The sequence below is a fragment of the Nematolebias whitei genome, chromosome 9 (assembly GCF_014905685.2).
Source record: "Nematolebias whitei isolate Nwh7 chromosome 9, NemWhi1, whole genome shotgun sequence".
NCBI lineage: Eukaryota > Metazoa > Chordata > Actinopteri > Cyprinodontiformes > Rivulidae > Nematolebias > Nematolebias whitei.
The window spans coordinates 31,469,852-31,497,288 of NC_056506.1; the positions used below are offsets into that span (position 1 = coordinate 31,469,852).

The 27,437-nt window shown below is 38.6% G+C and overlaps 4 protein-coding genes across 5 annotated transcripts in view; 2 read left to right on the top strand and 2 right to left on the bottom strand.

Annotated features, from left to right (window-relative positions):
• The window catches only part of LOC119415101 (hypoxanthine-guanine phosphoribosyltransferase), a gene marked incomplete in the record, with an annotated part of 14,034 nt that extends 12,797 nt beyond the window's left edge, over positions 1 to 1,237 (bottom strand). Inside the window, 2 exon segments of the mRNA XM_037682246.1 lie at positions 842 to 948; positions 1,100 to 1,237. Coding sequence (XP_037538174.1) covers positions 842 to 948; positions 1,100 to 1,150 — 158 coding nt within the window.
• The window catches only part of LOC119414221 (chloride channel protein 2-like), a 553,451-nt gene that overhangs the window by 171,327 nt on the left and 354,687 nt on the right, over positions 1 to 27,437 (top strand). The gene's annotated exons all lie outside the window — the stretch shown is intronic.
• pbx1a (pre-B-cell leukemia homeobox 1a) overlaps positions 9,882 to 27,437 on the bottom strand; it is a 78,721-nt gene continuing 61,165 nt past the window's right edge. Inside the window, exons 6-9 of one of the 2 annotated variants that reach the window (XM_037682234.1) lie at positions 26,764 to 26,923; positions 24,871 to 24,983; positions 21,390 to 21,479; positions 9,882 to 10,659 (exon numbers count right to left, since the gene is read on the bottom strand). In XM_037682234.1, coding sequence (XP_037538162.1) covers positions 10,567 to 10,659; positions 21,390 to 21,479; positions 24,871 to 24,983; positions 26,764 to 26,923 — 456 coding nt within the window. In that variant the 3' untranslated portion in view covers positions 9,882 to 10,566. The remainder of the gene's footprint in view (positions 10,660 to 21,389; positions 21,480 to 24,870; positions 24,984 to 26,763; positions 26,924 to 27,437) is intronic. The other variant, XM_037682235.1, reaches the window with a different exon arrangement.
• Positions 16,392 to 18,327, top strand: LOC119415097. Its single transcript, XM_037682242.1, has 2 exons — positions 16,392 to 17,124; positions 17,600 to 18,327. The coding sequence occupies exons 1-2, from the start codon at positions 16,609 to 16,611 to the stop codon at positions 18,071 to 18,073; spliced, it is 990 nt and encodes a 329-aa protein (XP_037538170.1). The 5' UTR covers positions 16,392 to 16,608; the 3' UTR covers positions 18,074 to 18,327.

Consider the following 27,437-nt stretch of genomic DNA (forward strand, 5'->3'; position numbering starts at 1 on the left):
CTCCCCACCATCACAGACATCTACACCTCCAGATGCAGGAAGAGGGCCACCTGCATCATGAAGGACCCCACCCACCCAGCACACACACTTTTTGCCCCACTCCCCTCAGGAAGGAGGTTAAGGAGCATTAAGTGTAGAACCACTAGACTGAGGAACAGCTTCTACCCTGAGGCTGTTAGACTCATGAATCTCTAACTAGAATAATCACTGTGAAAAACCATATCATGTTGCTGCTGATCTGTTTCATGTTGCTGCTGATCTGTTTCATGTTGCTGCTGATCTGTTTCATGTTGCTGCTGATCTGTTTTAATGTTGATGTGTTCATGCGTGCACATCTGCTCACAGACTCATGTTCATGTTTGTGCTGATGTTCAATGTTTTTATGTTATGGGTGCTTAGTGTATATTTAGTTGATGTTTTTCTTAGTTCATATCTTAGATGTTATTACTGTTTTTCTTATACATTTTATTGTGGGATGTAACTGGGACCCTGTGTACATAATTTCGCTCCACCACATGTACCACATGAGGTGCGAATGACAATAAAGAAACTCTGACTCTGACTCTAATTATATTTCAAACATTCCTCTCTTGTGTGATTCAAGAGAAAGTTTCTTAAACTCATGACATCTTCTTATGGATAAATTATTTTATTTATAACAAAATGTTCGTACTTAAAAACTGCAAAAACAGAGTAAAAATACTTGTATTTTGTTGTTTTAAATCATTTTACAGAGGATCTCCCCCCTAATAGATGCACAAAGTCCAAACCAAAGACAAAGCCAACTTTTATCTTCCTAATCTAACAATCAGAGCCACGTCTTCTTGCGCAACCAACCAACCTGTCCATAATGACTCCATGCGGGATGATGACGCAGTCCAGGTCTCCAGAGTAATGGGTCGGGTAGCTGAAGAGGTCCAAGCTGTAACCTGGCCAGTCGTCGTTGATCTGGGGAGGAGAGAATCAAACATGAAGCTGCAGAAACTCAAGTTAAAGTGTCTGCAGCGCGACCACGACAACAGCGCGTAAAGTTAGGTCCGACTGCGCACCGTGCGCATCCAACTGCGCACTTCTTGTCCAGATCCATGCATTAAATTACCACAATCCCCTCGTTTCTTCTTCTTCCGGCCTGAACGCCAACCTCTGCCATGTTGCTTCCCCCCGCCAACAGAGAAAAGAAAGGCTCAGTCAGTGTGAGCAAAAGTTTTGGTGCACGCCTGCAGAGGGCTTTGACACGGTGATGGAAGAGGAGGGGCGTCTGGGTGCAGGAATCTGGACTGCGCTGCGGCCGCAAGGGGCGCTGCAACCCCACATTTAGAGCTCACAATCCCCCCAAAAAAGAGTGTTGCTTCTCCTTCTTTTTGCAGCCCCCCCCCCACCTCTAACCTTTTAGGGGTCAGCGGGGGCAGAAGGCGGACTTTGCAGGCCTCACTGGTGTGAGATGTAGAGGACAAGCAATAAGTGAGGCTATGAAGGTAAAGTGAAATATCCTTCAAGACATATTGCTTGAAAATAATCTCTTTGTGAAATTTTTTTTTTTTTTTATAATTTATTATAATTAATTTTATTATTATTATTAATCATCTATTTTGTCCCTAAATGTCTCTGGGCAAGAAACTGACCTTCCACTGCTCCTGATGTGCTTTTTGCTGTGTGAGTAAGGTTTTAAAAAGTTCCATATGTAAATATTTATCGTTATAAACACTGAATGGGTGTGTTGGTGAATGAGATACACTGTGCAGGGATTATGCAGATCCTGGTTGAGGATTAAAAAAAATTGTATAAGCTCAAAGTTCGTTATTGCCATTCGCATCACATGTGGTACATGAGGTGGAATGAAATTGTGTACACAGGGTCCCAGTTACATCCAACAGTAGCAAAAATATAAAGTGTAAAAAGAAGTGGTAATTATAGAAATTATAGAAACAGTTAATATATATATATATATATATATATATATATATATATATATATATATATTAATAAAATATAGAATCAGTAATTAATAGGTTAATTAGGTCTCTCTTGAAAATGAGTTCTTGTGGCTCAATGAGACTACCTGTATAAATAAAGGGTAAATGAAAAATAAAAAAAAACAGTAATATAAGTATGGAACAGTCACCCTTTTTTGGAAGTCGCTTTGCTTTTATTACAACGTATGAATTATGATCAACTTTTTCCATTTAAGGCAGTTCTGAAAAAATATGGGATGTGTCAAATGTAAATAAAAACAGATTATAATGGTTTTCAAATCTTATAAACCCAAACATCAAAAGTTCAAAATGAGACTTTGTACCGTTTTTAGGACCAAAAATGTTAATATTTGAATGTGATGGCAGCCACACATCTCCAGACAGTTGTTTTAGGGTCATGTTCCCACTGTGAGGCATCCCTTCTTTTTACAACAGCCTGTAAACATCTAGGAGCTGAGCAGAGCAGCTGCTGGAGGTTTAGAGGACAATGTTGTCCCACTCGAGTCTGGTGAAGGATTCCAGCTGTTCAGCAGTCCTGGGGCTGGATTTGTATTGTTTTTTGTTTCCTGATGTGTCAAATATTTTCAATGCAGTATGAGGTTTAGCATTGACTTACTAAAATATTCAACCTTTATTTAAACAGATAAATAAATAATAAAATATGCTAGAACCTCCTAGAAAGAGATGTCTGGATGAGAGCATGACATGTTCTAAAACCTGTATGTATTTTCTGCATTGTTGGTGCTTGTCAAAATGTGTAATCTGCCTATGCCAGAGACACTAATGCACCCCCATACCATCAGAGAGGCATGGTTTTGGTTAAAGCTCTCATAACAGGCTGTATGGACCCCTCCACCTTAGTATGTAGGATGTGGTGTTCATGGTTTCCAAAAGGAATTTTACATTTTGGTTTGTCTGACCAAGGAAGAGTTTCCCACTTTGTCTCAGTCCGTTTTAAATAAACTGTCCAGAGAAGATGGAGACGTTTCGGATGTCAGGTTGAACTGTGTTTACAGACAAATGTGGAAATGTTCCTGAGTCCATGCTGGGATGTCCTCAACAGAATCAGACCTGTTTTGATGCAGTGGCCCCCGAGGGCCTGAAGATCACAGACATCCAATTAGTGATGGTATAATGGAAACAGTTTTTGGTTCGTACCTAAACACTGCAAATGTTCTGAAATACTCTTCGGTTATCTGCTAAGAGTGCAGCGTGTCACGTGAAACAGTGGATTAAAATTCAGTGTCAAAAACACATATTATTATCTTGTTCATGAATAAAATAAAATAATAATACAATTACAAAAAAAGTATGTGTCTACTTTATATGTGACTGATTATTTCTGTGTACTCGCCTTTCACCTCCCCACGTAAAAAATATTTTTAAACTCATAAACTGCAGTGTATTTTCAAAGTCTCACCTCATTTACCGGAGTGTCCGGTACTAAATGTGTCTTTGGATTTTGGAATAGTATTAACGTGGAGAGGGGTAAAATTTTGTTCAACTGATTGTTTTTCCTGAATACAAAAAATACTCAAATGTACAGAAACGCCTCCTACAAATACAGACTAATTTAAATATAACATACTTCCAATTAAATACTAACAACCAGCACAAATGTTACAAAAGACAAAAAGCCAATGTTCACTTTTTATTGAGTGCAATATTTTAAAATAACACAAATAATGAGTGAAAAAATAATCACTAAACTGGGCTTTTTGTCCCAATGTCCTTCATTAACAAGTGCATCTTATTTATCTATCTTTTTTCATTTGTTTTATATTTTAACGTTTACAGTAAAGTTGATTGCTTTATTTAGTTTATTTATTTTATTTATGTAATGGGAAATAGAAAAGAATGTCCTTGGTCATTATGTTTTGCTGTGTTTGTGACAAACTTATTGAATCTTGAACTGGTTTGGTCACCAGATGTCACTGTGATACGTTCACAACATTCCACACATCCAATCCTTTTCTGGAACATCCATCCATATGTTATTTTTACCTGCTTCTTCATTTTCGGGTTGCGGGTGTCACTGGTGCCCATGTCCAGCAGTCACTGGGCAAGAGGACAGGTCACAATTTCAAAAACAACTGTTCCAAATTATTTTATCGCCCAAACGGGCCATTTTGACCATCAATAGTCTTGTCCTTTGAGTTTGAGATTTCTCCAGATTCTGGAAACTGTTTGATAATTGCTGATTATTAGCTAATTAACATCTTCTGAGTGTTCTGTTGAGAATCATTATTCTGAGATAGTGCCACTATTCCTAGACTGTTTACAGACTAGTGAACTTCTGCCCATCTTTACGAGATTCAGCCTCAATGCTCTTTTCATTCCTCTAACCTGTTGACAGTTCATCTAATTAGTTGTAAAATGCTTCTCCAGCTGTTTCTTATCAGCTCCATCTACTTTTAAAGCCTTTTGTTGCCCCTCTTCCCACATTTTAGACATCTGCTGCTACCATCAAATTCAAAACTACCCTTTTTTTTTTTTTTTTTGCTAAAGTACAATACAATTTCCTAGTTTCAACATTTTATATGGTCGCCATCATCTATTGTGAATAAAACATGGTTACATCAGATTTCCAAATTATTGCATTCAGTTTGTATTTACATTTTGCAGCAGTGGGAACTGGAGTTGTACAATAATGTCTCTGTTTTATGTAAAGAGACACGTCTGCTTTGTTTCAGAGCGATTCTAGTTTCTAATCTAAACATACATCCACATTATTTCCACTATTACACTTGCAAAAAAGAAGTTTTATCTTACAAAAACATGACAAATGTGAAAATTATAGTTCAGTAATATAAAAAAGATGTGGTACCCTATTGTTTTTTCTGCACAGTGTTATGTGTGACAGTGTGTGAATGAGTGTATTTTGGAGGAAACACCCTCAGACCCGTGTGGCAGCATGTCCAGCAGCAGCAGGGTCTGAGCTGCTGTGTCACCACACATTAGAGCGGTCTGCTGGCCGCCGCAGCAAAGGGGAGCGACAAGGTGTCTGGGCCGCCCACCCTTACACCTCTACTGCAATTTAAAGAGTGCAATGACAGCCAGAGAGGCAAATGTCAACAGCAACATTAGATTTCAATCAGCCCGCACCGCCTCAAAGGAACCGAGAGGTGTTAAAAACGATGCTGTGTGACAAAACCGCCGAAGAATACGGTCAAAAACCCCTTCGCTGTCCGTGCAGGTTTTTGTTTGGGAGGCTGAGCTGCAGGCTTCATGCTGGAATAATCAGGCTCATCTGCAGCAGTGTGAGGCTGCACAGGCCAGGAGATAGTTCTGGGTGAAGTCTTGTCACATTGTTTTTGATGCCCTCTCTGCTGGCCGGCTCCTCCGGTGCCCTCGGGGTGCAGGGAGCAGTCTGGCTTTGGCATTTCACACTCGCTCAGCAGTCAAGGCCTGTGACCGTCTGCAGACTTTACCGCCAACTGCTCCCTTACACCCTAGACCCTGTTGTTTGGCCAATTAGGAATATTCAGTCTCCATGAAAATAATTCTGACAGACACACAACTGTCCAGCCAGATAATGTCAGCGCTGCCGTTTGCTGTATCTGAACAGATGATATTGTCCTTCTCTCTTATCTAGCTCCTAGTTTGAAAGCTTTATCAGCAGCAACAGCAAAGAGAAAATATCCTGTAGAGAATTTGCATTTCTGTGCAAATGCATGTTTGAATGCTTATTGCAGAAAGACTTGCTGAAAAACAGCTGAAATGAGCTAAAAAAAACATGCTGAAAAGTAGCTGAAATGGAAGAACAAGTCTAAATCAGCAGAAGAACGCAGAAAGAACTCATATTTGCTGAATTAGGTTTAGAAGTTAGCACAAAAAAGAGGAAATTAGTTAAAAAAAATAGCTGAAAGGTAGCTGAAAATGCAAAACGAAGCTTAAACTACTAGAAGAAGTGGAAAGAGCTGAAATGAGCTAAAAAATGTGTAATTAGCTGAAAAAGCTAAAATTTGCATAAAACAGCTAAATAGTAGCTGCAAGATCAGAAAAAGCTGAAAATGGCAGAAAAAAGTTGAAAAGAGCATAACAAGCTGAAATTAGCATATAAATTAATTAGGCTGAAAGTAGCAGAAATTACTACAAAAACTTGAATTTATCTGAAAACAGATCAAATTAGCTAAAAGGTTAGCTGAATGGTTAGAAAAAAACTTAAATTAGCAGAAGAAAGCAGAAAGAACACGTTTGCCTAATTAGGCTAAAAGAAGCAGAAATGAGCACAAAAAAATATGTGAAAAAAGCTGAAATGAGCATAAACAACACTTGAAAAGTAGCTAAAGAGCAGAAAGAAGCTGAAATTCCAAGAAGGAAGTGGAGAGAGCACAATTTTGCTGAATTAGGCTGAAAAAGTAGAAATAAGTACATAAAATGTGGAATAAGTTGAAAATGCTCAAATGAGTATAAAAAAAAGCTAAATAGCTGAACTAGCAGAAAAAGCTGAAACTTGCAGAACTAATTTGCAAGGAGCATAACAAGCTGAAAATGGAAAAACAGTTAAAAGAAGGACAACAATGTTGTAGTTAGCAGAAATACTGGGTAATCTGAAAGGAGCACAAAACAGCTGGAGAAACAGCAGGAATTGGAAAAAGTTTTGCACAAGGAAGCTGAAAGAAGCTGAACCAGAACAAAATGTGAAAGGAGTAGTAAAATGTTGTAAACACATCTAAAGATTTGGAGGATGTAAAATGAGCTCAATTCACTTTTCTATGAGGAAAAAAAAGGGGGCTGAAAATGCTAAATATTTCAAAAAGCTAAAGCTGCACCAATATCAAAAGTCAGAGCAGGATTGTCCTGAAAGAGCTGAACATTTTTATTTATGAATTGTTGTAATAGCTTGAAAACTGCGAGACAAGAACGTGCCGAAAATGTCCAGAAGAAAAATGGATCACAATAGTGTGAATGCTTCATAAACATTCACACAATAAATTCACTAGTGCTTGCATTTATTCTTTCTCTTTACACTTTTAAAATGTGTAACTAATTGTTATTCATCTGTGGCACAAAGCTTTAATTTTCCTTCACTTGCTATATTTGAAGAAAAAAAAAGTCCGTGGCACATGTCAGCCGTAAGACAAACTGTGTGATTTGGATTTTCTTGAATAATATAAAGTCCTAAGCTTGCTTTACTGTTGCAGCCATTTTGAACAGAGTTGACTCTAAATGTTGAACAATTAAAACTAATTATTGTTTCCTGAAAGTTTCATTAAAATTTGTCCGGCAGTTCCTGAGATATTTTGCTAACAGACACAAACACAGACACAGGTACATTATCTTACAATTGGCGGTGTGCGAAGAAGAAAACAAATCCAGAATTCTTAAAAAGATAAGAACATTTTTAAACCAATGACAATTTTCTAGATGTGTTGGTATTTTCTGCCACTTTTCCCAGTTTATGTTTATATGCAGCGTTTGCAGAAATCCAAGTTGCAGAGGCAGACTTTGGTTCTTTCCAAAGATTTTCGGTGAGATTTGTTTCTGGATTCGTTGCTGCTCTCTTTCGAAATCGTTCCTATTTTTCATTTCGTCAATCCCTCTGTGCTGAAGGACGTGTAAACGCCTGGAACAACTTCACATCAAAAGTAGCTTATTGACACCTGGCAACACATTTCTCTCCATAATGACTTATCAATCCCATAATTCATCACTTCTGTGAGGCGTTTAAAGCCTTCAGCTTCAGAGGCGGTAAACCTGCCTCCTCACGCTGTATGCCAACATGAATCCTGGCTGGTCTCAGAACAGATAAACACGAGTGGGTGTTCCTGCCTCCTTGCATATGTTCAGAATGACCACTTGTGATTAAACTTATTTGCAAAAACACACGCAGCCGTTCAGCTGGAGCAGGAATAAATCTCCAAACAATTTTTGTTTCTGTGTATTTGCTGCAAAATGAAGAGTCCAGCTACCTTTAAAATTAAAGCTCTGTACAGTAAATGTATCTGTTGGGACTTCTATTGATTCTAAAGCTCATATTAGGAAATTAGTAACAAAAACACCAATAATAAAGTTGAAATATAACTGTGCTGTAGTACATATCAGTTTAATGTGTTGAAAACCCTTTGCAACAAGGCAAGTCAAGCACAACAGGTGCACATAAAAACACATGTCGGAAATAAAATCCATGAGTCCGATCACGACGCGAGAGAAACAAAAACAAGAAAAAAACAAGAATTCGGCATGCCGTTAAAACCAAATACAAAAACAAGTCAGCCACACAACCTAAAATAATAACTATAAACAAGGTTGGGCACATTCTTTGAGAGTCCCATCTTGAATGCTTTGTTCATAAATGATGGACAGAACCTGAAGTGTTCGACTCCATATTTGCTTTTGGTGTCAAATTTATAGAGTTTCTGAAGCCACATTATGTCTCCATGTGGATGTGCTCTCTAGAGAACAACAAATAAAGTCAAGCATATTGGAATTTTATTGTTTTTAAGCAAACCGTCCATCAGCTGAGCAGCAGTTTGGGTTTTATTCCTCTTGTGATGAAGATCAGTGGCTGTATGCTCATAGCCTCTTATGCTAGGGACAGTTTTTATTTAAAGGTACTCATTGCAATCTTATGCAGACCGGTAAAAAAAAAAAATCATAAAGAAACAAATGCGCACCCTTTTTTCTCATATCAATTGATGTCTTTGAATTAACAATAACACTAACAACTGCCTGCCGATAGTCTGTTATACAGCAATGTAGAGCAATGACCCAAACAAGCAAAGACCTTGCATAACATTTGACCTTGATTTGTGACCTTGACTATAGCGTTGACGTGTTGAAAAGATTACGTAACACACTGTAGTGGTACAAAGGAGTAAGTTTCATTAAACTATCTTCAGCAGATAAGAAGTTATGCTCTGGACAAGCAAAGACCTTGTTAAAACGTTGACCTTGATTTGTGGCCTTGACATTTGAGCTGGGGTGATGAAACATACATGCAACACTCTGTCTAGTGATGATGCATAAGTATATGAAGCTTTATTACAGTATCTTGAGCGGATCAGAAGTTACAGCCCGGACAAAAGTCCCGCCTTCGACAGGCGTATAAAAAAATCGTAACGTTTATTTAAACGTTTAATTTTCTACAGAAACAGCCGAAGACACTAAAAAACAGGTTAACGGTGGTGATGTTTTCAGAGCAGCCATTTGAGATTGTAAAGATAATAAAGTTTGATGTATTGATACATATTTACACTCAGATCTGTTGAGTAAAGTATGCAGATTTTAAAACTATTTAAATTAAAATAGACTTGAAAACAGCGTTTACTTCACCTGTTTTAATTTACCTACACAGACTATGTCCAGCCTAATGTGAAAATGTATCTCACGCAAGTCGATGACATGACTCCAGCTCTTAACAGTTTTCTGCTTTCTCGAGTGTTTTGTTTACACTGAGTGCGTACCACATTTCAAATTAGTGCATCAATATATCAGGAAAAATACAAGAGTAAACTCTTTCAAACTGCTCCATATGATACAGTCCAGAATAAGTTTTGATTTATAGTTTGCAATGAGTACCTTTAATTTAACTTTACAGTTTAAAAAACTCGTACAATTATTCTTGCAGAACTTTTCTGTGAGCTTTAATTCCTTTCTGTGGCAACAATCTGCAAATAAAAAGCTGATTCAAACAAACAGATAAAGGAAAAAGTAGCAATTATTTTAGGATACAAAAAAAAAACAAAAAAACTCTTCAGTTATTTGGCAATTGACATTTTGTTGTGAAATAAATGGAAATAAAAAATATCCTGAATGTTTTTTCTCCGTTCCAGCAAAGACAAACAGAACACGTAATTTACAGTTTTGTCAATAAATCAGGCGTCTATGTTTAAAATACGCTCCAACAATGTGTGAAACCACTTACATCTCACTTCTTAATGAATGATGTCAAGCTTGTCTGCTTTGATGACAAGTATTTATTTATTGTTTTACAGATAACATACTTCACAGGGTTACCTTCGAGGTAAAATCTCCTGACAGAACTCAGTTTTGACTTGTCGGAGACAGAAGGGGAGGATGAACATACTTTAATTGAGCACACATCATAAACAACTGAGCAATATTTCATCTAAAATGGCGTACCATAGAGTAGGTGAGAGACAACGAAATGTAAGAAGATGTGCCTCCTGCTTGCAAAGGCAAAAAATTTAATTTTTTTTAAACGTTTTTTTTACAAAAAAAACAAAGAATGGTCACTGACATTTTCTTCTACTCGTTATGGTGGCTGAGAGGTAGAATGAAGTTGAACCGATGATTTAGTCGATCTACTTTGTCTCATTTCATCCGATCGAGTGAAAACATTATGAGTGAATAAGTAAACCCCAGCCCTCTGATTATAATGTGAAATCTGTACAAACTCTCGGTCGACGTCTTTTTTTTTTTAAAAGTTTTATTGTGAAACTTCTCGTTTTTGTATCTCAAAAGTCCAAGCGGAGAAACTTTCTGTCGTTTTTAGGATCTCGAAGGAACTCGCCAAACGGTGGAAAAGTGAATTCCTTTGTTTAATACTGTGGGGAACAACACCAGTCCTTGCTTTTTTTCCTTTCTTTTTCTTTTTTGTGTGGATGAAGTGTGGAGATGGGTATATTCAGTTGGAAGTATCTGAATGAACGCTTCCAGGTCCTTCTGTGGGCGATGTCACTGACGAAGGAGTCGGAGCGTCTTGCCAGCCACCGTTTGTCTGTGAATATACAACAAGAACAAAACTTAGTGGAAACATGAACAATAAAAAAACAACAACAAAAAAACCCAGACTGGATTATTGTCATCACTGTGCGAGAAATTTACAGAAGGGTTGTAACTTGAACAAAAACTTGCAGCTCATTTGACTTTGAGCAATTCAGGAGACTGGCTTCTACTCAACGGACACATTTCAGATAAAAGGTGACACAAGGTGTATTATTTAAGAAATAAAGAAAAAAACACATTAAGTAATTAACAATAAATTATGAATAAAGCACCTGTGATCTGAGGTGAGAACAGGGAATAGGTGGAAGAGAATTTAAAGAGGTGGAGGTATGCACTTAAAGAAGAGGAATGAAAGTCAGCCGTAGTAAGACAGAGTACATGTGTGAGAATGAGAGGGAGAATGGTAGACTACAAGGAGCAGAGGTCACAAAAGTGCAAGACTTAGGGTCAGCTTAGGGCACGGGTGTCCAAAGTGTGGCCTGAGGGCCATTTACGGTCCTTGGAGTGATTTTGTGTGGCCCACAACTGCAGTTTAAGAATGGTATCATTTTGGTCAGCAGGCTTAAAAGGTCAATACAGACTTTCTGCAAATTAGTTGGTAATCCTTTGTTATTTAATATTAAGGTTTAACTGTGAAACGGATGAAAAACAACCTTCTCAAAATGAGCATTATTAAACTAAATACAAACCTTTGGATATAATATTTTTTATTTTACTTCATGGTACAAAGCAACAAAAACCTTTACTGATTCCTACCAGAAAGGAGACTTTTGGATAATGATTCATAAAACTTGTCTAAATATTGCAGTTGATAAAATAACTAGGAGGGAAACTGGACATTAATATAACGTGGTATCATCTGCATACGAGGTGATCAACTTTATCAAACCTTCTATGAATCTGTTGTAGAGACTTGACAACTGGATGATTTTGAGAATTTCGATCAGCCGTTTGGGTTGTCCATGGTCCAAAAGGCTGATCGACCCACTTTTTAAAGGACACTTACTCAAATTATGCTTTTGTTGCTGAGAACAGACTAAAATGAATTTTACAAACACAAGAAAACAACAAACCAAATAAATCGTATCCTTTTTAATAGAAAAAAAAAAAAAGCTTATGATGAGGCTTTTAAAGTTTTGGATCTACAACAATTTAAAACTCTTTCTCCACCAAAATTAGTAAATTTTTGTCCTTTCTACAAAATATTGTTCACGTTGAGTTAAATTCACATTTTTGTCGCCCACGAGTCCTTTCATCTTGATAGTTTTGGCCCATATGAAAATGTTTGGACACCCCTGACTTCAGGTGGCCCATCCTGGTCCTTGAGGGCCACTGTAACATGACCTGCATTATTGAACCCAGGCGCAGACTGGCAATGAATTTGAGGACAAAAGTAAGAAAAATATCAATTTACGTAATCAAAAACAAAAAGCTGACGTGGCAGTGAACGTACAAAAGCAAAGGATCATGGAGACATGGAGCAAAACCGAGCATGATGTCTATGGGAAGCACAATCCACCGACGAGGGACAAACATAAGAAGACATTATTTAAAGGGACACTGATGTGACAATATGAATAACACCTGGGGTGATTAGGATTGGGAACAGGTGAAGGTGGCAGACAGAGGAAAAATACTGAAAACGCTGATGGAGGGAAGATGAGAAATAACACAGGAAGACTGGAGAAACACAGCAACACAACACAAAAACAAATACAGAAAAACTAAACACACAGATAAGACACACTACCCTGCACATTTGTGATGTTTCTTAGTTCCAGCACTTTATTTAAATTTCTGGAAGACTAACAGGCAACAAATCAAACCTTCAGGGCCAGATGGGAGAGCACTGATGGACACAACCTTAAACAACTCATTGGTAGAGTTCTGCTGTAAATGGTAAATGGACTGTACTAGCATCTTTCTATCTAGTCGAGATACTCAACGTGCTTTACAATACAACCTATACCCTCATTTACCCATTCACACAGCACTCTACTACATCTCTACAAAGCTAATCTGAATCTGTAGAGACTAATCAGAGCTTTAGATCACATTCACACAATGATGGGACACACATCAGAAGCAATGAGGGGTTCAGTCTTGCCCAGGGACACTTCAACATGTGACTGCTGGTGGAATCGAACCCCCAACTCTCCCACTGGAGGACGACTGCTCTAACCACTCAGCCACAGCTGCCCCAGTCAGCAATCAGCATTGTGGACGAGATTCTGTTATTGGTTCCAAGAATATTTTGTGGTTTGGTTCATGATTAGTATGTCATCTTATGAAAAGGACATTTTGAAGCATGTGGATTTAAAAGGCATCGCTGCTGACAGTTCAACTGTTTTGATGACAGGACTGTGAGGTCCTTTATTCGACTCCTGTTTCGTAACTTATTAACCTTGGGTCATGAAGTCTGTGTCAGGCTGAGATGTCAGTGCCTGCTTCAATCAGCGGATGCTTCCTGGAAGCTGATTGGCTTGTGGGTCCAAAAAGTCCACCACAACACTTATTACACAATCTGTTTAAATGCTGTTCTTAATTAGTATATTATACAAATTTCTCTTGTGTTCATAAAAGCCATAGTTTCCTGTCTTGTTACAGAATAAGAGAATAAGCGTTTCTAAAAATGTACTTCTTGCGTTCATGAAATATTTCCGTTTCATCTCAGAACAGTTTTTGACATAAAAAAAAAAGCTTATTTTATCTGAAAGAACAAAGACAGACAGTAATGCTCCTATTTCTAAGTTACATATAAATCTGGAGCTCATCTTATGTAACACAAAAGACAAAATAAAAGCTACATCTTGTATTTAGCAAACTATTTTTAACCTAAAGACAGTGTTTTTTATATAAATAAATAAACTGCATAAATGTGGGAGTGTCTTCTCCATCCAAAAGTCTTAAAATTTACATTGGAGTTTAACATTTCAGCTTTCAGCACAATGGAATAAACATAAACAATTAAGGATAAACTGTAACGCAGTAGATCAAAAAGTCACTAAATTATTAAATTTAAAATACAAATTATGTTGAATTAATAAAGAATTAGCCACCCCACTAACCCTACCATAAATATGAATGAGGATTTCATGTCTTCTAAACTATTGTAATGTTTTACACAAAATCTTGTTTTAAAACTTTACCTTAAAATACTTTAGACTTAGTTTATTGGTTAGAATAAAAAGTTGTGAACTGGAAAATCAGCCTCTTCAACCTGCTTTTCTTTGACTACAGATAAACGGGTCTTAAATTTGAGTGCATAATCAGCTAAAATGCCTTAACGCAGGATAACAGCTAACTCTAACAGCCCCCACCCCACAATGCAACACGACTGGTTTCTAAGGTTTCTTACCAATAAAATCCTGACAGAAAGACTCTGGATGTTGGAGACGGTCATTAATTAACTGCAGTTTCTGGCTATAAACGCTCAGCTATGATGCTGAATGCTCGCTCCACTAATGAGGTGTCATTTTCCATATAAAAATATGATGCAACCATGTACAAAACATTAAAAACCCTTATTGGTATTCTATTTTAAGGAAGCTATAAGCCTCTTATACAACAGAGAGCAAGAATTAGCGCTGACAAAAGCCCCCCTGCTGTGTCTCCTCTTGTCTTCTGCGTCTAGGGACCGAAACAAACGCCATACAGTAGTTCTTTATTCAGGAAGGAACACTTGTAAAATCTACAAACAAAGCTGATGCGTCTGGCAGAACATCTAAACCTTTTGCCCTAGAAATTAAATGTTATGTTTATTCCATTAAATATAAACCATGTAATTTATTTTAAATCAAGTCTTGCAAGCAGCAGCCGGCTGTAAACACCCGCTGAAGCGCAAAGTGTGCCTTAATATGTAGCAGAAAATTAAAGTCAGCAGAAAAATGCACTCTTTATAATTATTTTAGTTACGTAAAATAACATTTAAAAATCTCAGGGCACTTAGAGTGGTATCATGCGACACAACTGGTTTTGAAAGGCTGCTTTTCTTGCTTATGTTTAAAAAAAAGGCTAAAAAGCAGTTTAAGCTCAGCTCCAGCTGCTTCGTGTGGACTCCTAAAATTAAAGGTAAACCCCTAACTTTAACATAAACATGAACGACTTCCTCAGGAATAAACACTCCCAGAGACAGATCACTAAAATAAAAACCGAGACTGTGCCTCCTCTCTCACTTTCCTCTCAACAGGACTGACATAATGTGAGATAAACAGAGGAGATGAAACGCAGACTACACAAAAGCTTTCATGTATCCCAGAATATACCCCTGAGATGGTTGATAAAAGAATAAATTATCACAATAAAATGTGACTCTTTAAAATGGATCTCAAATCATGATAAAAGGTCGACTAAAGACCATTTAGGACATTAATTGCAATTTTCGCGCTATTAGTGAGTGCTGGGAATGTGCTTTGGCAGCCTCTTATTTCCAAACCCTGTTATTTGGCGTAAAGACCGTCTGTCATCTCATTCAGGAGCTAAAAGAATAAAAAAAAAGAAAAAAGCATTTCCAGCCTCTAAGAGAGGCGACACCCACCAGCAATTTAAGGGGTGTAATTGCTGTTCAAGGATGAAGAAGGAGAGGTGAAGCACGAGCTCAGTCAGTAAATCTTAAAAGAGGGAAAAAAAGATCATTCGGGCTCCATAAATACGACACCTTTAGTCATGAGCTTTACTAAAATTAAAACAAAAAATGTTATCTTTTTGTAATAATTGCACCACAATAGGAGTTTTACACTATTTTAAAACACTGTATTTATTCGTTAATGCGTCTTGAGCCACTTTTCTCTGATGGAAGTGGAGTTTAACCCTTTATTAGCAAACCGTTCACTTTGTTGACATTAAATTTAAAATAAGCGACAAATATACTTTGAATTTTATTTGTCTTCGCGGCACGATCTCTTGAACTCCCAGCTGAGCGTGCTGCATGTTATTGCGTAGTGCTTTTGTGCTCTTATTTTAGCACAAAGGGGTGTTGCAGGCCGGGCTGTCAGGGCTGCTGTTCCTGTAGATGACTGATCTGGCCAATGTGCTTGGACTGTTAGCCCAAAGCCCCGCTCTTTCTGTCCCTGTGACTGTCGTATTGATTCTGCTCAGCTCCGCGCAGCCTGTCGCTATGGATCTGCATGCTAACACGCAGCCTCCAGTGCCGCCTGTCCCGCCCAGAAAGTAGACTTCGACGACTGGTTCAGGCTTGGATGGGGGAAGTTAGGGAAGCTATTTTAAGAAATGGCAAAAATTAATGTTTTGTTTTTGTGACTCAGTGTAAGAGACAATAAGTTTGTCTTCTTCTAGAAAAAGAGATTAGTATTAGGAGGGAGGTTGACACCTTGTTTGTGTCCACTTCAGGTGTCTTGCTAAGGCTAATCTCCGACGATAGGCTAGGAGCATCTCCAGCTCAGACTCAGCATCACTGGTTACTATGGAAAAGCTTAAGTAGAGAGGAATAAAGGAGGGAGGGGGCGACTGTCTGGAAAGCAGCCCAACCCAACCAAAGTCTATGAAGATACATCAGTCTCAAAAGTAATCACACAAGCGTACAAGATTTGTATGTGCACAGTAAGATCCACAAGCGGACCACAAGATTCACAAGTACATCAACAGTTTCTCAAATGCACACATTTCTAATTACACAAGTAGGAATATTCTGTGCGTACTAATTGTCAAATACACGTTCACAAATCGTCTGCTGTGGACGAATCAGGCCCTGTACACACGTAGCCTGGTGTTTGAAAAAACGAATATCCGCGCAAAAAAATATCGCCGTACATACATGTTCGGATAGAGAAAATGATCGTCTACATGAACCCGGTGATGTTCACCACAGAGCGTTGTAAAGAATATGCCCAACCCATAGGAGGCAGTGTAGTGCAAAGGTGAAACGTATATCAGCAAATCACAACCCTTCAAAGCAACCACAACTTCCTGTTAGTATTGAATCATGGCGCCTGGAGGTTCGTTTGTGTGGACAGACCGCGAGGTTGAACTACTATTAAATACCGTGTTGGAGTACAAAGTTAATAAAACTCAGGAAAATGTCGACTGGGAATCCTGTCAGAACAAGTATGTTGATATTTTAGCGCTTTTTTTAGAGCATTACCCAACGGAGTCCTCCGACGAGTTTCCCCATTCACATGCCGACATCACGCGCGGGAATTTAACAACAAAAATGAAAGCAGTCCGAGGTAAATATCGCCATGCTGTTGATACAGGACGCAGGAGTGGACACGGTCGAGTGGTTCTTCTGTACTTTGAACTGTGCGAACAAATCTGGGGTGGCTCTCCAGCTAGTACTACCATATCCTCCGGTATTGAAACAGCTGACCTGGATCATTCTCGGACCCTACCCTCACCATCCACATCTTCTTCCTCCACTACCATGGATGTAGCAGACACAGGGTCTGATAATGAAAGCAGTGTGGGTCCTACTTCAAAGGAGAGGAGAGACCTGCTTGATGTACGTATATTTTTCTGTCCATTCCTCATAAATAAAAGTACTTTTGCTGTAAATGTTCATCTGTTGGATGTACTATAATTCACGGAACAGGTTTGTTGAATTGTGTTGCTATTAAAAATACAGTTAAGGCAATATGTGTGTTAAAAATTATGCAAGAGTTGAGGTGTGTAGTGGAGGCTGGAATGTGATGTTTTTTATATTTTACTGTGTACGGGTTGCTGATTTATTTTTATTATTATTGCAAAAAAGAAATGACACCATCATGCTCTTACTCATCTCATATTATGTTAGGCCTACATATTCATTAGTTTGATGGGGTGGTGGGTACAAAATACACTTTAAGACATATAGCAAACATTGGATACGCTGTTATTACATATTGTTATGTAGAAGTGATGTGAAAAGTACAACATCAACATGATCCAGGTTTACTTTTTTATGTTTAATTGTGATGATTTTCATTTCTCTTTTGAAGGCAAAACTAAAAGGACACAGACACGACCGTCTGAGGAGAAAGCTGCCTGCTGAGACCCAGTGGCTGAATGCTCTTGAGGAAGACCAGCGTGTGAAAAAGAGACTGGTGGAAATCATTGAGACATCAGAACAAAAAGCATCCGAAAACTATTCAAAAATGTCCAATACACTGGAAAGACTTACCACATCGATTGTTGATGGGTTTTCTCTTCTGAAACAGGTCATTCATGCACCTGCACAACCACCACACTACATGCCATATGAGCCAAGAGGTCCGATGTATTCGCACACAATGGCCCACCATTCTGTCCACCAAAACTCAGCAAATTACCCATACCCAAACAACTCCACTTCTGACAGAACACGTCAAAACACAAGACCAGGAAACACTATGAACACTGAAGCTGTGTTCCACACACCTGCTGAAGCCACTGACCAATTTTCATTCAGTCAGGCCCTTTTTAGTGACCAGTAGAGTACTGTTTTATACATCGAAACAAGTCTGGTACAGTTAAGTATATACAAGTTCCACTTTTGCACAAGGTTGCACACATGTCAGGTTGTTAATCACAGTGTTATTTACTCTGACAGTGTTTTTTTTCTGTTTGCTATCTTTTTATACATACTGTGAAAAGCTTAAAATGTAGCAATTGCACAATACTTTAACTATTTACATTTTTGTTACGTGAATCTTTATAAGAGTGGTGATCTAGTCCAGTCCTTGGGAGCTACTGCTACTTAGATGTATTTCTCCAAAACACCACTATCAAATACATACTGATGATTGAAATCAGCTATTTCATACTGGTTTGTTGAAGAAAATGCAGCTGAAATGTACCTGTGGTAGCTCCCAAGTTATGGACTTGGGCATCACTGATTTAAAAGTGTACAGTAACTGTGCTGCTTTTCTCCCATGTTTAAAAAGCTTTATCTGTTGTAGATCTGTTATAATCTGATCTGTTCATAAATGAAACACAAAATAAGAACATGTTAAGTGTGTTCGTTTGAATAAATTGACAAACATTTTAAAAGCAAGTTTCTTTATGTGAATTTTTGTGAATATGACATTTATCAGTTACAAATACAGTCATGTTCATCAGAAAGTATTGGCAGCACTATTTAATACACTACAGGTCCAATTTTAAGAGAGAAAAGTAAAATCATTTCACTTAAAAGTCTGTCTAATGAGCTACAAACTATTATATAATGTATCTAAATCCTGGGTGGTAGCTTTTCATGCATTAATAGAATGAAATGCAATAACATTGCACAAAACAATTTAAAAATTCTCTAACATACATGGTGCTAACTATAACGTTTTTTTATGAAAAAACAACGCAGTCTGCTAAATAGTTCACAGGTTTTTGTGTTTATGGATCCAGACACTGAGTGAGGACTCTCCTGACCCGCTTTCCTTCTGCTGCCAAGCTGTCTCCTCTGACCACTGGCTGTGTGTCCGGTTGATTGTTCCTGTCATGTTGAATAGCTTCAGTTATTCTGTTTTCATCCACAGTGTCTTTTGATGCCTCACAAAAATTGTGCAACACAAAACATGCATATATAACAAATGGAAGATCGTTCATATTGATGTCCATGGCTCTCCTCAGGGCTCCAAATCGGGCTTTTAGTCTTCCAAATGCACATTCAATCACCATTCTAGCTCGGCACAACGAAAGTCCAAAGTACTGCTCCTGAACATTGCTTCCTCCGTTAGCATATTCTTTCATCAGGTAAGGTAGAAGTGGGTATGCAGGGTCACCCAGTATGTAAATGGGTATAGCGTCTTCGTTCTCCACAATTTGTCTTGGACAGGGGGGAATCTTCATGTTTTTCAGATTTGTGTTTATTGTGGAGTTAGCAAAAACTCTGGCATCATGCACACTCCCTGGCCATTTCACAACTACATCAATAAAGCTGTACTTGTAATCACAGGTGGCTTGTATGTTAAGAGAAAACCTCCCCTTCCTATTTAGGTACTCTGTAGAATTAGCTGATGGCTGCTTTATCTCCACATGAGTCCCATCCACAGCTCCAAGGCACTGAGGGAGACCATAAGCCTGCTCAAATCCCTCAACAAGTGCACGCACAGCAGTCTCTGTTGTTGGCATTTTTATGTAAGATGGTCCCAAGTACACAGTTATAGCCTTACACACCTCTCTAATTATGTTTGAGACTACTTGTCTTGATAAGCCAAATGCATTGGCCGTTTTACGCAGTCTTCCCTCGTCAGCCAAATAATATAGCGTGCATGCAACTTTTTTGACCACACAGACTGGAGATCGCATTACAGTACTCTTCCCTTGAATGTAAGGAAGGAGTAACTCCGAGAGCGACAGTAATGACGACCGTGACATTCTGAAGTTCTCACGCCATTCCTGTGGGAGAACAATTTCCTTCTCAAAGTTTTCCCACCAGCCAGCAGTGCGTCCAGGTCTGATCCAAAACCGGCGACGGCGACGCTGAATGGCGGTATTGTGCCTCCGTATCGGTAGGGATAGTTGCTGTAAAAGAGCTGAACGCCAAACGCTTTTTCTCCTTTGTAATTCCATCTGTTGGAGCAGTTGTGCTTGTAAAAACAAGCAAGCAAAAATTGCCTGAACCAGCGTTACAATTAGTACTTCCCTAAACGCAGTCATTTTCCCTCCGAATGAATGGGCAAACAAAAACAATTGTCGCACATGTGACGTCAGCGCCGCGCTGCACCATCTGTCGCAGACATAATGCGCATATCTCCGGTTCCGAAAGTCCACACGCAAACCCGAAAGAGGAGATTTCTCAAATCTCCACTTTGGTCGGAGTTTTTGTTATTATTCGTTTATAGTTACATCAACCGGAGTTCACGTGTGGATGAAAGGCCACACCGCATGATAAACTATTCGGTTTTCCTGATATCCGGCTACGTGTGTACAGGGCCTCAGTCAACACGAGCGCATGGATCAGCTTGCGTGTGAATGAGACTTTCTTGCCACTCCAGATCCACAAAGGTAATGCTGCGTTCAAGGCTGATGAAAAGCTGGGACATCTGAGCCTTACCAGATTTACTGAGTTATTGGGAAAATACTTATTTCTAAATAGCTCATAACCAATATATTAAAACACAGATGCAAATACACTTAAATTACGTTTTCCGGTATTTTCTTCCTCTGCTAAAAATACAGGAAAATATATTTCCGGTAGTTTTTACACAACAAGAAAATGTTAATTTTGTGGACTGTATAGTTGAAATAAACATAAAACATGATTAGATTGTTCTTCTGAATGTATGTGTTTTAATATAGGGGTTATGAGTGATTGTGCCAAGTTAGAAATGCCGTTTCCCAATAACTTAATGAATCTGGTAAAGCTCAGATGTCCCAGCTTTTCACTAGCCTTGAACGCAGCATTATCTTTGTGAATCTGGAGCGTTAAGAGTCTCAAAAGTCACATTGCACAAGCAAGCAGATCTGTGGGCTCGCATTGACTGATTCATCCACCGCAGGTGATTTGTGCACACGTGTTTGACAATTTGTACACGCAGAATATTTCTGCGTGTGCAAATTAAAATGTGTACATTTGAAAAACTGTTTAAGCGTTTGTGAAACTGTGGAACCTTTTGTAAGCTTACAAATCTTGTACACTTCTGTGTCTATTTTTAAGACTGATTTGTCTTCATAGAAGTCTGCTAAGCAGAAACCCAAATGAGCGTCCAGATTTACACAATATTACACACATCCAGAAACTTGGGAGTCAGTGCAGCAGATGACAACAAAGCAAATGATAGGAAGGAGAAGGAGATTGTTTACAGGTCTTACGTTGATGCCTTGTGGACTGTACATCTGGCTGGCTGCGAGGCTGTCACTGTATCCTCCGGTCTGGCTGATAACATGGCGAAGAGTATCCACCTGGAACAGCAGACAGACAAAAAGGCTGGTCAGACAAAAGCTCGGTGCAACAAAGACAGCAATGCACAGGGAAAGGTCACTCTGATAATAAAAGGGTATCATAAACAGGAAAAGGTTACAAACAATGAATCGGTATGTCCTGATGCATGCTCAATAATCCAGATAGATAAATCTAACAGGGTTGAGTCAGGTCCTCTGGACAGATTCTTCTTTGTTGAAACATTTTGTCTTTTATTCGAAAGACTTCTTCAGTCTGAGGAGCTGCAAACAAACTCAGTCTTATAAGCAGCACCTTCTCATAGTGGATCGACCAGCTGGCTGGTGACAGCCAAAATTAGTTGTTACATGCTAAAGGAGGACCATCAGCCTAAAGGCTCCAGTATACTCCCACGTCCTGTCAGCTGCGCGGAAACTGTGTGCACTGTCCGCAAAGGGTTGAGACTTCATACTCGAGCGTCCACCCTGAGCGGCTGCAGAGCAGTTCCACAGACAAGGGGCGTTTACCTTCGGGACAAATTGAGGTCGCTGATTGGTCATTTGCTGACACGCCTACTGGATTGATTGACGGTCGAAAAAAAAAAACGAGAGCTAGCAGCCCCAGCCACAACGGTGTTCTGTGTTTATATGTTGTTAATAAAAAGTTAAAAAACTTTTAAGAAAAAGAGAGCGCTGGACCTGCAGCCCACACATCAGACCAGCCCACCAGGAAATCTCCAGACCCTCCCGCAGCCACACTGGACCTGATGTTAATTAGCTCGTGACAAATTCCTTCATTTCTCACAATTTCAGTCATGGCGTCAACGGAGGAGGAGGAAGAGATCGCTTACCTTTTGGAAAAAAAGCAAAAGAAAAGGCCAGATCAGGGATGAAGAAGGGGAATTTAATACATTGGTGTCGCATACAAAACAGTCCGTCGCCGGGCAGTTTATTGTGCGACACCAAGTACACGTACGCGGTCGTAAAAATTGAGCTTTGCGCAGACATGCACTGCGGGCATCTGCTTCGACTCTAAGCCGGTAAGCTCGGACCTCCGTGGACTCACGTACGCGTGAGTATACTGGGGGCTTAAGGAACGATCGTTAGTGCCCTGATAGGCACTTACTATTCACAGAGGGCTGAGTGATACCAGCAATAACAGCACTGTAAGAGGGGGACAACTGGACATGGAGACCTCTGACCCTGTTTAATGATGGACAGTTTCTCTTCACAAAGATGGCTTCCTTTAGTCCTCTCTCGAACCATCGTTCCTCTCTATCAAGGATGTGAACATCTTCATCTCTGAATGAGTGAATGCTGATCTGCAGATGAGTGTAGACCACAGAGTCCTGGCCTGATGATGTTGATCTTCTGTGCTGGGCCATCCTTTGTCCAGAGGCTGTTTAGTTTCCCTGATGTAAGACTGATCACAGCCCTCCTGGCACTGAACAGCATACACAATATTACTCAGTGTCAGGGAACCAGATCTTTGTGATGAGCCAGTCTTTGGTGTAATGTATTTTGGGGTTTAAAAGCCACTGGGACATCATGTTTAGAAAATAAACAACTCAGTTTCTCTGAAACTCGTGCAACATATGGAATGACCACTGATCTGGGTTCCTCCTTTTCACCTGATGGCTGACTGGAGTCCTGTTTGGGTTTCTTCTCTGCTTTCAGGAAGGCCCAGTTAGGATATCCACATTGCTCCAGGGTCTGTCTTGTGTGGGATTTCTCCTTCTGCCTGGCTCCTAAGTTTGTGGGGACGCTGTCTTCTCTGTGGTACAGAGTCCTGATGACTCCTAACATGTGCTCCAGAGGGTGATGGGAGTCAAACTGCAAATACTGGCTTGTGTGTGTGGGTTTGAGGTACACATCAGGCCAGTGGTCACTCTTTCAGAGATGAAGATGTGCACAGATAGAGAGGAACGTTCGAGAGACGAGTAAAGGAAACCATCTTTGTGAAGAAAACCCATCCATCATTAAACAGGGGCGGGTCCTCAATGTTCAACTGTCCCTCTCTTAAAATACTGTTATTGCAAGTATCACCCAGCCCTCTGTGGGTAGCAAGCGACCATCTGGGCACTAACAATCAATTGTTCGACTGATGGTCCTCCTTTTGCATGTGAACAACTAGTTTTGGCTGTCACCAATAAACTGGCTGATCCACTGTGCTACTTATAAGACAGTTTGTTGCAGCTCCTCAGACAAGCAGTTTTTTTTTTTATAAAAAACAAAACATTTCAACAAAGAATAACCCATCCAGAGGACCTGACTCAACCTTGTTAAATGAATCAGTATGATTTGGCTGCTAATACAAGCTCACTAACGGACAAATCAAAAGGATAAAATGATAGAAAGTAAGCAAATGCTCAGTTATTTGTCGCTGTTAAACTGAAAATCTGTGGCTGAATATGACTGCATTGGTGTACACACAGAACACAGTCATAGTTCATAAACGTGCCATGCTACACGAGCCAAAACAAACACAAGCTACCACTTCTCTGGAACAGATCTATAATGGTTATGAATATTATAAAGTTTACACTAACCGAATGGGAACTAGGCAAAGCTGCTTTTTGTGTCAAGTATTACATGCTTTGTGTTTATTACATTGTATTGAAGTATCAAATTTAAAACTTGGTTCACTTGTATTAAAGCCACAATTAAAGTCTATGATATTGCTAACCAAGATTTTTGTATGTTCTTGTTAAATATGTAGTAACATCTTCTATTTTTTTTTAAGGTAAAAAAAACCCGCATCTAAATGTTGCCAAGATTATGTTATTCAGTTAAATGTAGATTGCGTCATATTAGGAGGTCTGCTATGAGTAATTAAAGTTTCTGGCTTTAATTTATAATTGTAACTCACATCTAATTTTTAAAACTATATTTAAAGGCAAACCCCAAAGACATCTTTACCTCATACAAGCCTTGTCCCTGTTGCATATTCATGAACGTCCTAAAGCTTTTGGAGAGCTGATCTGAATTGAAAAGGAGGGACGGTGAGATAAGGAAATGATGCTAAAAGCATTCAAACTAAAAAGAGAATATCACCGTGGGTGGTGATTTCTTAATCTCTGGTGAAAGTTGTAACACTGTTGCTGGCCAGAACTGTCCACTGGGGCAAGGTCAGAGTGCCACAATGCACCAGTGGCTATGTGAATTCTTGTCAGGAGTGCTGATGAGCATTGCAACGTTTCCAAAACTGTCTGCCGTCGTCTATTCAACCATAGCTTGACAATGGTATCTACATTAACAGAGAGCTTCAGGCTAGAAGTAACCCCCATTTCAGTGTGTAGGTCAAGCTATTTTGGGCACTCCAGGACTGGTCATCGGTAGAATAATGTCTCAAGACTTTTGTCAGGTTTTTTTATTTGTTTTTTTATAAAGAGGCTAAGCTTGGAGAATCGCCTACCTGGGATTGTATGTTGGCCCCAACCTGCCCCCCTTGGTACGAGTCCCCATTGAGGGACTGCACACTCATGAACAAGTCTCCGGAGTTTGACATGTTAAAAGAGCCAGCTGAACCTGAGAATATACATACAGAGGCAGAGGAGAAGATATAGAGCAGGACAAAGGTGAAAGGAAAGTGAAAAGACAAGGAGAGGGACAGAGTAAGGGGTTAAAACGATCATGCACAAGCAAAAGAGCATTAAATGGGTTAGTTTGTGTGGTTGGCAGACATCTTTCCTATGGTTCTCAAAAGGACAATAAAGATATAACATCAAATCACACTGTGCTATATAGTAATATTTCATATCGTACAGTATTGTAATATATTGATTCATATTGTACCAGATTGTAATGTATCACATATACCATTATAATGTGTCATATTGTATATGAGCTATATTTTATTGGATCACATTGTATCCGAATCTAATTTACCATATAGCGTATTGTAATGTATCATGATGTCTCATATTGTATCATAATGTATCCAAATGTATCATATATCTAAGCATAATATCTCTTATTGTAATGTCATGTATCTTATTGCATCAAATCATATTATAATGTACTGTATCATAATTTATTACATATAGTTTCAAAATATATTATATCATTATGTATAATTTTGTACTGTATTTAATATGTATAAGGTACATGTATAATTGTCATATGTCATAACGTACTATCCTCCCATTGTCATAATGTAGCATATTGTTCCGTAATGTATCATTTTGTATCATATCACAATGTATTAAATTGTACTATATCACAAAGTATCATATTGCCTTGTATCATAACAGTGTAATACTCATTTGTACTAAAAGTGCACTGTAATGGATCAAATTGTACCATACCATAAATACTGTATATTATAATGTATCATAATGTACCATATCATAATTTAATTTATAATATGGTACCGCACCATAATGTATCATAATATAATTTATCATATTGTACTGCAGGATAATGTATAATATAGTGTACTGTAATGTATCACAATATATCACTTTGTACCATTTAATAATGTACAACATTGTCTCATATTGTAATTTATCATACAGCATATGGTAATGCATCATATTGTATTGTAATGTAATGCAGCGTATTACATCATATCATAATGTACTATATATTTTATTGTAAACCTCATATTGTTTTGCAAATCGTTTTTCCTAAGTTGCACTTGCCAGACACTGTAGGTCAACATTCATTCAAAGCAATGTTAAGAAAAAAAATCCTCCAGCAACAAGAATGAGACAGATTCTCATTACTAAACTGTTTAAGTTAAACAAGGCTCATAGATTACATTACATTTAAATGTCTATGCAGCTAGTGTTTCATTAGGGAAGTCACAATTGATGTGCAGGAAGACCCAAAGAATCGTCTTCGTCCTTTAATGGACCCCAGCTCCCCCAGATGTAAAGAGACCATGGCGTAACTTGATTTCAACACCCGGTCCTAATCCAATACAGTTGCAAAGTCTCTATATGACAAAAGACTCAGCTTGCCCTCTGAGTGGCTTAATGGCATACATGAGGTCAACCGGACAAGAGGAAGGAAAAATTAACGTCCACAAGACCAAGAGGTCAATAACATCGAGAGACAGAGAGAGAGCAAGACAGAGAGAGAGAGAGAGGATAGAAGGAAGAGAAGAAGTGGAAAAAAAGCCAAAGTGAATCTTTGGGTTAGTTGAGAAGAACAGAGGCATTCTGCAAGTCCACATAAACATGACCAGAGTCCATTAAACCCTTGAGTTGGGGTACAAGTCTATACGCAATGAAATCTAATTTTTCAGTCCATGGAGCTCCTTTCAATGCACCTGAACAGTCTCAGCTCAGGGTTCGAGGCTCACCTGCTGAATTGGGAGTTGACGGGGAATTGGCCTGGCTGCCGTGAGCCGACACACTGGTGGCGTTGACCGCAGTCCTGGCTGCATACATGTTGGCCTCTTCTTGGAACTTGCCGATGTTTTTCTTGTATCTGATTCTCTTATTCCCAAACCAGTTTGATACCTGTCAGAACAGCGGTAAGAGCAGAATTATTACTGGTACTGCCGGATCAAATCAAATCATAACACTTCTTTCACTGGATAGTAACAGTTTTAATGGCTACAATGATACAACCTTTGTTCATAATATTACACTATAATAGTAGAGTATAGTAGGTTTTTTTTGTTTTTTTTTTAAACAAGTCTTTAGAAAATTCAGTGTGAGATTCTTTAATTATCATTACTAACTCTGGACTGAAACAAAATTAATAATATTTATATTAAAACATAAAATTAGCAAATAGGTTGTAAAGCTAAGTTGAATTATTTATTTTAGAGTTACATAATGTACTTTAATTTTTTGAAGCAAATAAAAAATAGATTTACATATTTACAGTCAATATAAAATGTTCTTAAAAACATGCACACATCTACAGATATATTTGTTTTCTTTTGATGAAACTAAAATCACATCAAACAATTTAAAATAATTTAGCTGAAGTTTAAATAATTTATTCATGTTATTTGGAAGGATTACT